At 38.8% G+C, this 16147-nt stretch overlaps 2 protein-coding genes across 2 annotated transcripts; one reads left to right on the top strand and one right to left on the bottom strand.

Moving 5' to 3' along the window:
- Window positions 1-99: 99 nt before the first annotated feature.
- Window positions 100-10550, bottom strand: dqx1 (DEAQ box RNA-dependent ATPase 1). The gene is made up of 12 exons (XM_026921659.3): window positions 10204-10550; window positions 8191-8533; window positions 7783-7976; window positions 7008-7395; window positions 4848-5126; window positions 4604-4703; window positions 4277-4435; window positions 2865-3056; window positions 2478-2603; window positions 1550-1740; window positions 1273-1463; window positions 100-1111 (listed from the first exon to the last, which is right to left on the bottom strand). The coding sequence occupies exons 2-12, from the start codon at window positions 8467-8469 to the stop codon at window positions 916-918; spliced, it is 2295 nt and encodes a 764-aa protein (XP_026777460.2). The 5' UTR covers window positions 8470-8533; window positions 10204-10550; the 3' UTR covers window positions 100-915.
- Window positions 10551-13505: 2955 nt separating this feature from the next.
- oxt (oxytocin) lies at window positions 13506-16003 on the top strand. Its single transcript, XM_026921666.3, has 4 exons — window positions 13506-13597; window positions 13774-13898; window positions 14871-15075; window positions 15668-16003. The coding sequence occupies exons 2-4, from the start codon at window positions 13776-13778 to the stop codon at window positions 15793-15795; spliced, it is 456 nt and encodes a 151-aa protein (XP_026777467.1). The 5' UTR covers window positions 13506-13597; window positions 13774-13775; the 3' UTR covers window positions 15796-16003.
- The last annotated feature ends 144 nt before the right edge of the window (window positions 16004-16147 follow it).

Here is a 16147-nt window from a genome sequence, read left to right as displayed (position 1 = left end):
AAAGTGGGGCAGAGACCAACTAAAAGTTCAACAAACTTATGTTGATTGCAAAGACTAGAATACACAGATTTTGTGCTATATTCTTAGAGTATTATGAAATAAGTATTTACACCTTTAATTTACACACACAACCTCTTTAAATTAACAGAAGTGGCCACAGGATTGTTCAGAAAAAGATAAAAACAGACTACAAAGAGTATGTCCTTCGCCAACAAAATGGAAGCATTGTTCAAAAAAGAGGGTTTGTGTAAACAACCCTGAGAAGAATCCAGAGATCAATCTTAAGTCTGTTCTCAAGGCTCAGGTTACCCAGAATTATTCTTCTACTTAAAATACTTTATACATCAGTGAAAAGAGGGCAAGGGAAGGACTCAAATCTCATCTATTCACAATACACAATTAAATACACAAAACATACAGTCTGGTTTAAAATATCAGATCGGATGAAGCTGAAATCTCATCTCAATAAGTGTAGTGTTAGAAATTAGAAGCACACTAAAGACCCATTAGAAAGAATTATAAATATTACTAATTGTAGTTGTTTGAAGAGCTGAAGTCTTGACATCACGCTCATTATTGCTTGATACATTTTCAGTATTTAAATGTATCTCTATGTTCTGCTTTTTTCCTGCATAACCAGGATCCAAATGACATCATATGAGCTTGCCTGTACTAAAGCAAGCACTTCATAGCAAAAATGAAAGAAACTAACTGAAACTGAATCTGTTCAGATTCTGTGCTGTGTACCTGTAAAGTTGAATTTGCACAGAGCACATCATAGTTTGATCTTGCTCACCGCTTGCTTTTATGTGCTCCACTGAACCCAAAAAGAGTGACTCTATATCACTTATGTAATATATTGAACTCAAGAAATCCCAGAGTGCAAAGTTAGGGTTGGCCACACCCCTGAGTGCATCACTGCAGCACACACATCTCTGTACTGTTCTGGTCTCGATGCTCTCCTGATCGCGCTCCACGTGCTTCGTCTTCAGCCTCGCCGTTCTCCTGTTCTTCTGGCGGAAAAAGACTCTGTCTGATATCCATTAATAAGTCTCTGCCTTCACTGGGAGGAAGGTTCTCCAAATAGTACTGCGGGGCTAATTCCACCAACCTGTAGGGGAATAATTACAGTTACAACAGCCCTTCTTGAGTTGAAGTATATGTTTTAACTGTGCAGGACAGGGGGTTCTCCAGGACCAGGGTTGGGAACTTGCAAGGTAGACCCTCAAAAACAAAAGAAGTATTGGTAAAGCAGGCCTTGAGCAGACTCACATGTGTGGATGAACTTCAGAGACGGTGCGGATGCAGTTGTCATGAGAGATCGTGAAGTCATGATACAGGACCCAGCTAGGAGGATTGGGACGTGGCCGGCGGCTCAGGTACGAGGAGAACGGATGCAGGTGAGCCACATGCCGGTGCGTCAGCAGTAAGTAGTTCCCTGAGCCATCTACATCATGGGCAACCTGAGGAAGAAGGTAGCGTAAAGCTTTGTTACTAATGGATATAACAGCATTTTAATGTGCGTAGAATAATGTTTTATTCATGCTACCTTAAGGAAGAACCCAGAGATGAGAGCCTGCTTTATATTAGTAGTATTGTCCTGGCAGCCGAAGGCAGGTGGTGAAACGGGCAATTCAATTCGCTGCATCACCTCGAGTAGCTCCGCCCTTATAGCCACAGCCAATCGCAATGCAGAGGCATTCAGGAAGTTAGTGTTGCACCAGGCTTCATCCTCATTATCTATTACAAGGCACAAAATACAAGCTTTTCACACAATGTTTACACTGCTTATAACTACTGACCAAATTAATAGTTTTCTGATTTTGTAGTTACAGCTGGTGTGTACACAAAATTCTGTTTAATTCCTGTATTACACCCAGACGTAAGTTAATGCTGGGTTTAACTAAAGCACATAACTGGAAAAACTAAAGAAACACCCTCTCTACTTGGAATTCCTATTTGGAAAGTCAAGAAGGTGCCCTCAATACCAAGTTAAAGATTATAGTCCTATTTTCTTTAAATCAGTTGACGTACAGATGCATTCCTTGGTTAAATCTGTAATAAATCTCTATATAAATACAGTTCACTGTTCTGAAAAGGTAAATACATCACGTTATAGTTATCACTCATATCATTAATGTCAGCCAGCCAGCAAGCTGGCTAGCTTGTTGCTAGTTCATGAGCTTCTGGAGCTCAAGCACAACAAACCTTCATAGAGGTGCCCATGTCTCCTCCCAGCCTTTGTAGCTCAGAGGTTGGAAAATGGCAAAATGCCAAGCTTCAATATCCAGGTTACGTCAAATGTATCATAATCCTAAAGTCTTAACATCATGTGAGTACAGTGAAAACAAGTGTAATATTAACTCGTGAGTGTCACTTTGGTTGGTGCAATAGTCACAGGGACCTCTCTAGAAATTGTCCCTGGTTATGTTATTTAGCATTTACTGAAGACTTGTTGATGTTTTGCCATGACTCACGCTGTAGGTAGGCGTTGTAGATGTTAATGAGGGTCAGATGGTCTCCATCTGTGTGCAAAAGGGGGCGTCTGTGCGTTAATGCTGCTTCCTCTTTATTGGGTGGAGGAGTCACAAAGCATGAAGGAGCTGTGAAAAGACAGGAAAGGGTGTTTATTTACTGTGGTGGTATCCAGGAAACAATACAACAAAGTCTAGAGGAGATCAAAATCAAGTTCTGAATGCTATTACACATGATCCTGTTCAAATAAAGGCAACTGATCTGAAGTTATGGTTTAAAAGTAACATAACAGTAAGATATGATAGAATGTTGCAGTTTTTTCCCCCTCTTCTCTAACATGTGTATATACAGTATATGCATGCATGTCTTTGGGTAGACATGCTCCTCACCAGTAAGCATTGCAGCGATGGTCAGAAGTTCACTGACACAGTCAAACTCGCAGGCTGCGATAAGGGCTCTGGCCAGCGGTGGCTCCAGAGGGAGCTCCGACATGATGATGCCCACCTCCGACAGGTTGCCATCATCATCTAGAGCAGCCAGGTAATCCAAGTCCTCAAGAGCCTGCATCAGTGCCTCTGGAGCTGCAGACAAACAGATCATAGGTACTATTTATCTTAAATTTTTCCCCCAAAATGGCTGCACTGATTTGTTAGCAAAACAAAATATCATGATATATCAAGTAATGGTGTTACTTATCAAAGTAACGGATCCCCAGGACTCCCGGGACCCAATAAAAAAAAAGCTGCATGAGCGGGTGATTTTTACTTTCAAATAAAAAACTGCGGGCAGTCAGATATGACACTTGATGGAGAAAGAAAGGCCATGTTCATTAAAGCAGGAGCATAATGGACATTGCTTTTACATTGTTCATTTATTCATCTTCAGTAAATGTTTTATTCTGTTCAGGGTCTCTGTGGTTTAAATCAACCAACTAAATTCATTTGAAAATACTGCGAGGATTGGTCAAAATTCCTTCGGACGCATGTGGGGAGAAAAAAAAAAAAAAAAAAAACGTCCTATGCACACCTCAACATCATAGAGTGAATATCATGAAAAAGTCTCACATCATCACAGTATATTTTAATTACCCACCATTACCCCCCCTTAGAAAACAGTGTGATAAATTTTCCCATAGTCTCTTTTATTTGCCAGTAACTGCCTCACATTTTTTTCAAGCCATTGAAAATATCTTTCCTTAAAAAGCTTAGTGTTGTCACAGAGCTCAAAAGTTTTCCCATCAGACTGATAAAAACCAGTGCATGAAAGTGTGTACACTGTGAAGTGCACTTAGCCAATAATGGATCTCAACCCAACTGCACACCTAGAGCTGATTTTGGAGCGAAGTGACAATGTTGCCCACCACCATTATCAATCAAAACACCATGTGAGGGAACATCTTTTGGAAGAATGGTGGTCATGTTTCCAGTGCCAAAGACATGTAGAATATACACTTGTAGAAATAACTTGTCACCCATCTGTACATCTGACAGTCTGTAGTAATTGAAGCCAAAGATTAATTAAGGATCAGTAATTCCAGTCTGACTTGAAAAGTCACTGATTAATAGACCCTCTTCACACTTCTGGGCTCTACTGCCATTGGTATAGCACTTTTATTCAAAATAGATATACATGCATCAACATGCTCACCCATAAACAGTGCCAGAGTATAATAGGTTTCCCTACTATGAAAACGTCCATCACATAGAAACCCGAAAGAGTAAAAAGGATCTATTAACTAATTAGATCCTATTGGTTATAACTACTAGTAACTAACAGATAAAAAACAGTGTAGTGGTCCAACCTGGCCTGTCCAGGAACTTGCACTGGCCCATGTCAGCGATGTCCAGTCTTTTGAGAAAGAGGACCAGGTGGCTGAGGTTAGCCTCGGCTACTCCGGGACACCGAGCTTCAGGCATTCCCTCCTCATACAGGGATTGGGAATATAGACGAAAACACACTCCTAAAACAGAGCGTAAACTGCACTTAGCTGTGTGGTTCTCACATCTAAGTCTTGCAAGGTAATTTAAGATTTATCCGATTTGCAATTTTACTCAATCTCATTGGGCAAGGCAATAAAGAGTAGAAGTTAATCAATTCTGGCTGTGGTAATATCATGAGAACGTCTCACCCGGCAGCGTGCTGTTCGCCTTCTGACAGCGGGTGTCTGCCTGGTGTTTGCTGATTGGCCGCTGAACCTGGGAGTCAGCTCGAATCTGTGGATTGTACACCTGGATTTGCAACAAGAGCAAGTTCGAGAGAAAATTAGAAAAGAAAATAGATTTTCTTATTGCCAGTGATTTATTTGCATTCACTATAGATATTTTAAGGGAGTTTGAAAGAGAATATTTGAGAGCCTATTAATAAAAACTTACGGTTTTGAGTTCAAGTCCTGTATCAATGACGTAACGAACATTGGGCAAAGAGAACGAGGCTTCTCCCAGAGTGTCTGAAAGGATGACCCTGCGTCTTAAGCATGGTCCAGCCTTCTCATCTTCTTTTGTTTCAGCTTGGCTGTCATCTCCGTCTGCGGTGTAAACGTGCTGAGCGGCTGCACCGAGGCCCGTGTGGAGAGGCAGAACCCGCAACGCGCCCAGCTGTGGGCTCAGAGCTACACACTCCTTCTCCAACAGAGCTGCACAATCACCAATTTCCTGCAGATATTAGAATAAAATGAAGATATAAATATTATGTCAGCAGATAATGCGATTTCAAATACACATCCACTCACTTTGTGTAAAGTGAAGGAGACTTCTTAATGGAAGTGCTGACAATTTGCAGTCTAACTTCATTTGCGTATACAGCCACACGGAGCCAGTGATTTAATGATAATTTAATGCATAGGTACATCACATCTGCTAGATTAATTACTTTATAGCAGTTTTGTAAAAGACTGTTTCTCAAAGCCATGACTGGTTTAAGTTATAAAAAAAAAAAACGAATGGTCTCGTGAAATACAATCTAGGGTGACATTAAAACCTCTAACATTATTCTCTATCACCAGATGGCTATTGAAGTCATTCAGAAGGATCTCAGTTTCCTCAAGATTCTGTTATACACTATTCTGCATAAAATAAAATCCAGATCAATCCAGCCCACACTGTAATTTGCCATTCCTATTTCAGATCCAGTCTACACGATTCCTCAATATGTGTTTGTCCTGATGGCTATATGTTCTTAATCCTAATCAGAAGAGTAAACATGAGTATTTGCTTATACAATTATATATTAACAATACATGCATGTTGTCTAACACAAATACACACAAGCACTCCACCTCTCACGTTCATTACAATAATAAAGAAGACCACCTTATGTAATCCAGATAAATTAAAACAGACTGAATGTCTCTCTGTATGTACAGCACCTCACTGCAAGTCATTGTTGGGATAGCTAGGATGAGGAAATGGGCCATGCTGTGATAATATTGACAAAAGGAGTAGCCGTACGTGTGTGTGTGTGTGTGTGTGACAGTCACATGCACTGATGCTGTAATGATTTTTTTTGAGTGCAGATGTAGTACAGATATTACCCTGGTAAAAACTGATTTTTTAGAAAGACACAGAAACCCAACCAAACTTTTCCATTAGAGTAAGTGACCTTAGTGTCTGATACCTGATCTATTCGAAGATACAATGCTGCTGAAAGAGAAAGAGTGTACCCAGCTGTAGGAGAGATAGATGTGTGGACTGCAATAAATAAGTAATAACAAGAATGTCTAACTAAGGAATTGACCCAAAAATGTCATATGATCACGTGATCCACAATGCAATGCCAACTAGCCGCAGAAGGACATAAACGAAAAATGGTATCTAATATATTTCTATTGTATCACTCCTTCTAATGATTTACCTATGGGAATAATGAATACAATACTGGGCTAGTTATTAAATTCCCAAAACATTTATTTGCCTCTTGTCAAAGCAGACAATGAATGTACAGGTGTAAAATGTAATTCAAGCCACTATAACTGAGATGCATTTCAGAACAAAGATAAAGGGCAGAGAAGAAGAAGGAAATTCTTTTACTCACAATGACACACACAGAGCTCTGGCCGCTGCTTCCCAAAAGCATTGTAAAGTTAAGATCATCTGAACTGGGAGAGAGACCTGATCTCTTAGGATTTTCACCCACAACAGTCTTTAGAGTTTATACAAAAGTGTGCAAAAATTAAACAACATCCAGTGAGTGGCAGTTGTGTGTGTGGAAATGCTTTGTTGATGAGAGAGGTCAGAATAGAATGGACCGGTTCGAGCTTACAGGAAGGCTGTGCTAACTCAAATAACCACTCTTTACAACCGTGGTGAGCAGAAAAGCATATCAGAACACACAACACACTGAATCTCATGGGGGAAGGACTAAAACAGCAGAAAGGGTTAAACTCCTGTCAGCCGGAAACAGGAATCTTAAGCTACAGTGGGCACAGGCTCAACAATACTGGACAGGTGAAGTTTGAAAAAAAAAAAAAGAAAAGACAAGGTTCCTAATAAAGACCTGTGTTCCTAATAAAGTGGTTGGTGAGAGTATGTGTCTACCTGTGCACTGGGCAGGAAGACTAGTATATCTCCTTCCTCTCCTCGTCGGTGCAGATCCAGCACCATGTGGCATGCGGCTGTGGCCGGGTCTCTGCCACCCGGTGGCTCTCTGTACAGCGTTTCTGCAACAGTCCGGTCTGGTGCAGGGGGGACTTTGAGGTGAGGCACTTCTTCGCCCAGGAAGTCTGCGATGGTATTGGCCACAGGGGGCGCAGCGAGTACCACCACACGAAGCTCTGTACGCTGCCGGCACACGTCACGCAGCAGGCCCAGGAGGACGTCACTGGCCACGGTGCGTTCCTGCGCCTCGTCTACCACCAGCACGCCATAGCGCCGCAGCAGGGGGTCCGACATCATCTCCTCCAGCAGCAGTGCATCTGTGACAAAGCTGGGGGACGAAAGATAGCAGAACAAGTCAGTGTCAAACATTGGAAGTTTAAACTGGGAATAAATGGGAACTGTCAGCAACTTGGGGTAAGAAATATGTGAATACAAAAACAAGGGAATGAAAATTCAAATGATAAATCAGTTCTCTTTTTCTATGCTGTTTAATTCCTCTAAATGGTTCTTAAAAATGTAGAACAAGAAAATAGAATGTGTAGAAGCAGCTTATGAGTGTAAGTAATGGAATCTAAGCCACTGTGTATTTGCATGTTACTGATTTCAATTCGGATACGCCCACAATTAACCAAATATGGTACATGCATTGTACACATGTACAGATAAGGGTGTGTGTGTGTGTGTGTGTGTGTGTGTGTGTAGGGTCCTAGCTTACCGTAGTAAAGTGTCTGGTGTGCAGCCGTCATCGTGAGGGACCCTGTAACCAACTTCAAGCCCCAGACTCAGGTCCATCTCATCAGCTACACGAATGGCCAAACTGCAAGCTGCTGCTGAGTACGGCTGACAGCAGCAAACTAAACCCTGAGTAAACTGCAGAGAGAGCGCGTACTCCACACACCACTGAGGTACCTACACACACATACAAAGCCACTGGTTAACACATTTATGAGTGTTAAAGTGTCAACACAGCATTAACATTAAAATCGTTACCGCCTACATAACAACTGGCCACCTATTTAGACATAAATATATACAATCTTCTCATCATTTATCGTTTTCTAGCGCTATTACTAAAGTTAATAAAACCTAGTGGGGTTTGATAGAGTATGTCAGAGCTTCTTACTTGTGTACTCTTGCCCATGCCAGCCTCTCCACTCAGCACCACCATGCTGTGTGTCTCCAGCAGCTCTAGCAAATTGTACTTCATTCCCCAGATGGGCAGAGTGCGCCGTTCCTCCAGCAGGGAGTAATAACGCGATGAGAAGGGCAAGCCATCGTAAGGGTTCACTTCCAGGTCCCCCAGCTCACCGTCCTCGCCCTCTTTCCCATCCTCCAGCTCCCCAGACAGCAGTGAGGACACGGAGAGGTTGTCGAGTGCTGAGACGTCTGCGGTGGATGACATTGCAACAAAAAAGGAGAAGACGGCCGAAGATTGGCACCCGAGGAACTCAGGAAGTCGAGATTACCTGTAGAGCGGAAAGAGTTAAACAATTTTATAATACAAATGACAGTTCTCGAAGAAATCTTTTCTTTTTCACTAAACTTTAAAAAGCTCTGATTTACTGACAGCAGTAGCGACTGCAACCCCAGGAACACTGGGTGTGAGGCAGGAATACACCCTGGATGGGACACCAGTCCATCGCGGTGCACCAAACACACACACACACACACACACACACACACACACACACACACACCTAGAGGCAATTTAGAGTAATCAATCCACCTACTGGCATGTTTTGGCAATATGGGAGGAAACCAGAGAACCCAGAGGAAAAACAAAGCAGTCTTTATAACATTCAATTTTATGCTTGTATTTATCAAAATATAAAGTTATATAGTTTGATATAGAAAATATATAGTTTGATACACTGAAATATTAGCATCAACTAAATTAGATTTTTCTATTTATTTTTGATAACTGCTGAAATAAGGAATAATTCTTGATCATGGTATTAGAAAAATACACTTTTCTTGTACACTTTTGGTTCAAAGATCCTTAGGTAGACAAAAAGTGACAGCGTGTAACATACTGTAAGTAGTCAGCATTGTCTTTGCTGTTGCAGTACCTGAACCAGAAATATTAATATATCTGAGGCTGTACAGGATTAGTCCACGTAGTTCAACCTAATTAACTGTATTTTTTTCAGAAGTAAGGAACTGAACGAGTTCTTTAAACCTGCAACTGTCTTCAGCAGCTGTGCCACTCTGCTATTCTACACATTTTAGGAATGTCAGCATATGCCTTGTGGCTATTTGTGAGAGTGTATTTCACTTGATCACACTCTCCCTACCCCAAGTTTTGCATGCACTTACAAATACAGCAGACACACTCCTTGAGAACAGAAAGAGCTATCAGCTAACAGATGACCAAATTATTATAGATTTATGATACTGTTAAAAATAAGTGGGCCACATGACAGAATATAAACTAGTTTGAGATTTGAGATGGACGTGGGACAATTATAACTACAAAAGAGGATGCAAGTGTACAAATGCAATTACCAAAAAAAAAAAAAGAAAGAAAGAAAAAAGAAATTGTGCAAATTTTTTACAAATATGAAATGCATGCAGGATTTTTAGGTTGACAAAGTGACATGTGAAGTCACCATGCATAACATGTACTTCATGAGCCATTTAAGTCTAGACTCACAGGACAAGTCAAGTTAATAGCATGGCTAAAATGGGAGCTAATACATTACACTACCTTAGAAATAAGAGATTATGTCTATCACAGACGACTAGCTATAATCAAATATATTTTAATAAACGAAAGGTTTTATAAAATTGTCCAAAAGGAGCCACCATAGACAGGCTAAATAATCTAATGTCACCAGTTAGCTCGGGTTAAGTGAAGTAAACACACCAAAAATAGTAAACCAAAGTGAAGAGAAATAACACGACAGACGACAAGAATGATATTTGTTGATATCTTTATATCTAGAAATAATTCTTAGCTTTATATATTTACAGAAAGGAAAAAAAAATATCGAAATACTATAAGTACAGGTTGAGTGCTGACCAAGGCAACAGCCTACGTGTCACAAACAGCGTTGGACAAACACAATGACACTCTTTAGTTCAAGAATATTTGATCTTTAGGAACACTAAAATATCACAAGTAATGTCACTTTACCTGAAACACATTTCTGAAACCCAGGAGAACATTAAAATCTGGTCTAGAGCACGTCTGTCAGCCTGCTGTCCTACCCTCCTGCCCTCCTGCCTGCGCGCGCGGGCGGCTGTGTTGTTATTGCTCTGTCATTATCAGTGTAATACTACAGCGGAAATACACTGCGTTACAAACAGCTACACTTTAGTAACTGTAAATATATACGCATATGTCATTAACTATATAATAATCTACAGCTGTAAAGTGTGTTTTTGTATTATCTATGCGTGTTTACGCTGGTCATTAGCCGCCCCGCATTACAGAAACACCGCCATCTTTGCTTCCGCTCACCGTGTACAGGTGGAGGCGGGGCTTTGACACGATGGGCGGAGCTAATGTTCTATTCGCCCTATATTTACTAGCATAAAGTTTATATATAATATAGTTTATGTATATGTTAACATAAAGCTTAGTTTACATAGTATATATATATACTATGTAAATTACTTATTGACACTTATTGATACTTATCTCATGAGGTAAACCTAACATATAATATCACTGTTTATGTATATTTATTGATCATCTATTGCTGTGTACAAAACAGCAAGAACAGTAACATAGTATTTAATTAAGTATTTTTGGGGGAACAAACAGGAAATTAATATATGAGCATACTGCAGTTACCTTGCCAAGTATCTGCCTTCAGATTTAATCACCATGTTCCAGCCAGTGAATGTTTTTTGAGACCTTGTAATTATAATCTTGTAGTCTTATCTTACAATTCTGAGATTATACAAAATATAAGATACTGAGGAGATGAAAAAATTTGCAAATAATTTTTTTTAGCAAATGAAAAGTTCTTCAGTGTTTTGGTTTCTTGATGTTCTACTGCTTAACCAGGCTATAGCAGGGGTGTCCAATCTTATCCACAAGGGCCAGTTTAGGTGCAGGTTTTCATTCCAATCACGCAAGAGCCACACCTGATTCCACCATCTTAATCAGTTGATCTTGGCTTTCAATAGACTCAGGTATGGCTTCTGCTTGGTTGGAATGAAAACCTGCACCCACACCGGCCCTTTCCAGATAAGACTCTGACACCCTGGTCTATAGCAAAACAAATGGTTTTGCACACATCTTTAATGTTTTTTTTTTTTCATCTTTTTATTTGTTTGCTTGTTTCATTGCTGGCAGTTTCATGGTTACAGTGCCCTCTGTTGCCTCAGATTCCTGTTCTTGGCTGCAGTGGATCCCGATGTGATCTTCTGCTTTTGTAGCCCCAAGGTTCGACATATTGTGGATTTTGAGATGCTTTTCTGCTCACTACGGTTGTAAAGAGTGATTATTTGAGTTACAATAGCTTTTCTGTCAGCTGGAATTAATCTGATCTCTCTTATGAACAATGCATTTTTTTTCTTTCTTTCTTTCTTTTTCTTTGGATTATTCAGTGTTAACTCTAAAGACTGTTGTGCAATAAAATCCATTAGCAGAAAATAAGCAGTTTCTGAAATACTCAAACCAGCCCGTTGGCAACAACAACCATGCCATGGTCAAAATCACTGAGCTATCATATTTTCCCTATTCTGACCTTTGATGGTGTTTTTTTGAAAAACAGATGTCACTTGATTTTATAGGCTACATCTGGAGTTCGACATTGCAAAAAAGACACCGGAAAATCCATGATGACTTGGATTCTCTGTAATTATTTTAATTCATGAGCCATATTCACTATTACACCTTAATTATTGATAAATTATTAAAAAGCAGGAGGTGTATGACACTCATTGACCTTAGGACAATCTGTTCTGAAACTGTATTAGCCAATTTGCATTCGTCTTCTGATTTAATTCATTAATATCATGTATTTTGGGACTGTTTTAATCTGCATATGAGACATGAATAACATTAACACTTAATGACCCATACCTACTTTGGCTAAGATGGACTATCATATAGCTCGGTGAGCTCAAAATGTCTAAGCAGACATTTGCTTAAAAAAGTGGAAGTGTGTCTTTCAGAAAATGCTCACAGTTTCACACAGTTCGAGTTGGTGGTTATTCACAGCTAACATAGTGTCTTCTGAAGAGGAAAAGACATTGTTTCTTTAATTTATGATATGTTTCTTGTGTGCATGTATGACTTATTACAATATTATATGCCACACACAAGCAAAATTTATTGGGGAAGGCATTAAAATGAATATCTAAATGATTTTACCACTATGATTCTTTGACTTAGAAATGTTGTATTTGAGGCTTTCCTACAATTTGGTGCCTTTTAAGCCCTTAGGATATACTCCTGTCAATTATGTGTACAGACAGGTGACAAATTAGTGTCTTGGTAAGATGTTGGGCCACTATGAGCTGCCAGAACAGCTTCAATGCTCATTGACAGAGATTCTACAAGTATCTGGAACTGTTCTGGAGTGATGAACACTATTCTTCAAAAAGATATTCCTTCAGTTGGTGTCTTGATGATCGTGATGGAGACTGCTGTCTAAAACACTGTCTAATATCTCCCACAGGTGTTCAAAGGGGACTAGTAGACCCAAACTGTGCAACAAAATGCCCCACAATATAACATTGACAGCATTTTTTTTTAAAAAATGATCATTTAATTAGATTAATTAAATTGTAAAACATAAAGATATGCATGCTGGAATAAATTAAAATGACAAAAACAGCCTTTTTAAATGGAAACTGAATTAAACTAACCCCAAACACTCAACACTGATGTTATTTCCTCTTTAAAATCTTCCATTTTTTCCCCCAAATCCATTTCTTAAACTCTTTTAGAATACATGAATATTGTACTTACTGTGTAATTATCATAAACAAATTCTAAAGATTATAAAGATTTTTCATAACCGGGTGGACATTTGTCATGGGATCATATGGTGAAAAACTGTTAGTTTATGATACAGCCTGAGCTTGACCAGTTTGCACTGATGTTAGTTAAGCAAGTCCTCTTTCTGTTCCAAAGTTATAATAATGAAAATGTAAGATTTTTTAAAAGAGTAGATTTGTAAGACTGACCCGTTCGCTTACCCAGTTAAATGCTTTGGTACTAAATTCTATGCAATAATGCAAAGACCCCTTAAAAATTCTTCCTATCCTTGCCAAGCTGGAGCTATAAATATTATTCTGTAATCTTATGCACCATCACGGCCTGAGCACTAATGACTCACATCCTTGTTACTGGATCACAAAGTGACCAGTGTTCTGCCCTAATCAGGTCACACAATTAATATGTGGCCAATTAAGATTATTTGAGTGTAATTGATAATGATGTGGTAATATCACGTTGTAAAAGGAACTTAAGGGTATATAAAGGAAGCTCTTAAGGCTTACAGAAGAACATCAGCTATTGAAGCTACTGAATCTACTGAATCACTTTTCTTAACATCAGCCTTGACAAAGTAAGTATGGAAACTCTTTGTGCTTTTTCTTATTAAAGCAAATGAGCACTGTTTATATAATTAGTCCAGCGTTTGACTTCATCTCTGTTTGAAAAAACAGTATGTGTGATTTATTGCATTATTACAGCAGATCTTTGCTAATATCCTTTTGCATGTTTCCATTCTTTGTCACACAGAGATGTCTGGAGCACCACTTTCCGTCTTCTGCATGCTGTGGCTGCTGTCCATCTGCACAGCCTGCTACATCTCCAACTGCCCCATTGGTGGCAAAAGAGCAGTACAGGACATCCCCACTCGACAGGTTTTTGCCTTTCCAATACTTTTATTGCTAAAAGTAAACCATAACATTGGTAGGAAGTATTTTTCAAAATGTAAGAATTCAGGAATTAAACATGATGGGGTGTGCTGTTATAGGAAAATAATCAATGGTGAGGTGGTGTGATGCATTTGAAGTGGTATATCCCAGTGGTATATAATGTGCCAATGAATAATTTCTTTTTTTAATTCATTAAAGGACGATATGTTGCAATTTTTATATGGTTATAGTTACATTTAATATTGTGGAATATCCAAGAGACAAATTTGTTTCTTGCTATCATTATGGTATAGCAGCTATAAACAGTTTCCTCAATTTCTCTTTAGGCTAAAAAAAAAAAAAAATAGTATGTTTCCTACCTAGAAACTGTACAACATGTCCTTATGTCTTTCCTGTGTTGCAAAACGTTACAGCTTTCCCCCTGACTGTTACAAAGGGCTGACACTGGAAACTCCTTCCAAAAATGTTAAATAACGTCTCCTTAGAGAAAACCTCACCATGTCAACAATTGTACTTTTTTTTTTCTTTGAGTAGGATTCTATGCAAAGAATCCTTGAAAAACCATTTAAGGGCTCTTTCAGAGTGTACCATTAAAATACATAGCTTATAATAATAATTTTAAAAAAATCTCTATGCTGAATTTGATGGGGAAAAAAGGAATAGATTTTCCCAAATATTTATTTCCCAGATAAAGAAAGCTTTTTTGCACAATGTTTCAACATATTCAGGAGTGTTTTTCTTGTAACTGTCACCACTTGCTTGCCAAGTAAGATTTTGACTGACAGTGCCTTTGTGACAATGTCTATTGTTAAAAGTGTTAAATAAAATGAAATGGAATCAAAAAGAATTGATCCTAGCTAAGAGAAAACTCTGATAAACTGTATAACAAAACATGAATGGTCATTTGGTATAGAGTGGTTGATAGTTATTTTAACACGTGATCTTGTCTGTGCTCAGTGTATGGCATGTGGTCCTGGAGATAAGGGCCGATGCTTTGGTCCCAATATCTGCTGCGGAGAGGAAATAGGCTGCATGGTGGGCACTCTGGAGGCCATGCGCTGCTTGGAGGAAGACTACGTGCCCTCTCCGTGTGAGACTGGAGGAAAACCCTGCGGCTCTGTGGCAGGACGGTGCGCTGCACCAGGAGTCTGCTGTGACTCAGGTCAGCTGCTGTTATCTGACTGAAATAAATGAATTATATGTACCTGGAATAAGAAACAGTTCAAAATTGATATGAGTTAAATGCTTACAAATAGGTTTAATAATCTTAGAATTGTTGTATAGTAGTCACATAAACATTATTAGATACATTTGCTATTATTGAAGATATTTCCCTTGCTGATAAAAATTTAATTATAGATATATTAAATAATTAATTTAATTACTAATTAAAATATACTTTAGAAGGAAATGACTAAAAAGGTTATTTATTTTAATCATACATTTTTTAAAGATGTGAATGAAATTAGCTTAAAAGCTAGCAATCTTATTAACTTTTTCTTAAAAAAGAAATTAGCTACATTGAGTGAACATTTGAGGCTTTGGACTTATCAACAATTAATCTTTTTAGTTTCAGAAACATTATCTTGAAGTGTAATATTATTATCTTTATATTTACGTTACAGCCTTTTCTTCTTTGAACTGCATATACTGCTATCTTTTCTTAACTAGTTAGATCTTCTCTATGATAATCTGACTGAAACTCTGTATCCCCTGCATCGTATCTAATTCGATATTTTTGCTGCATGAAACAGAGAGCTGCACCACTGATCCCTCATGTCTGGAAGGAGAAGGTGATGCACCCGCTCACAGTCTACCTGCCAGTGGCAAAGACCTGCTTCTGAAGCTTCTTCATTGGACAAACTACAGGCCTTACCAATGAGACATCCATTCAGGGATCACATCGTTGTAGGAGGAGCAAAACACCAGCCGAACCATCTGATGACCTTTGTACACAGTTTGTAAAGTCAGATTCCGATCTAGAATGTGATCAGATATGAACATTGGTCTTGTATTTTAACGACTGTAATTGATTATGCTTTTCTGCATCAATTAAAGTCACTTTATGTGGTGCTTTAACACTTTAACAAGACTTTGTGTGTTGATGTGCTTCATAACAACATCAAAATCCACTGTGTCGACAAATCAACGCAATTTCAAGTTGTAAACCATAAACAGTGTCACAAATGGAAATTTGAAAATCAGCAAGTTTGTAGCTATATTTCGAAAGTATT

This window comes from Pangasianodon hypophthalmus, chromosome 27 (assembly GCF_027358585.1).
Source record: "Pangasianodon hypophthalmus isolate fPanHyp1 chromosome 27, fPanHyp1.pri, whole genome shotgun sequence".
Classification (NCBI taxonomy): Eukaryota; Metazoa; Chordata; class Actinopteri; order Siluriformes; family Pangasiidae; genus Pangasianodon; species Pangasianodon hypophthalmus.
The sequence above is the reverse complement of the archived record's forward strand: the minus strand, read 5'-3'. Positions and strand labels throughout refer to the sequence as shown.

Bases quoted from the DNA above. Each gene is read 5' to 3' on its own strand.
- oxt (XM_026921666.3), top strand. From the start codon at position 13,776: ATGTCTGGAGCACCACTTTCCGTCTTCTGCATGCTGTGGCTGCTGTCC. The intron at 13,899-14,870 runs GTTTTTGCCTTT...GTCTGTGCTCAG, and splicing joins AGGACATCCCCACTCGACAG to TGTATGGCATGTGGTCCTGG. The intron at 15,076-15,667 runs GTCAGCTGCTGT...TGCATGAAACAG, and splicing joins AGGAGTCTGCTGTGACTCAG to AGAGCTGCACCACTGATCCC.
- dqx1 (XM_026921659.3), bottom strand. From the start codon at position 8,469: ATGTCATCCACCGCAGACGTCTCAGCACTCGACAACCTCTCCGTGTCC. The intron at 4,436-4,603 runs GTGAGACGTTCT...GCTCTGTTTTAG, and splicing joins GGCGAACAGCACGCTGCCGG to GAGTGTGTTTTCGTCTATAT. The intron at 3,057-4,276 runs GTTGGACCACTA...GTTTGTCTGCAG, and splicing joins CAAGTTCCTGGACAGGCCAG to CTCCAGAGGCACTGATGCAG.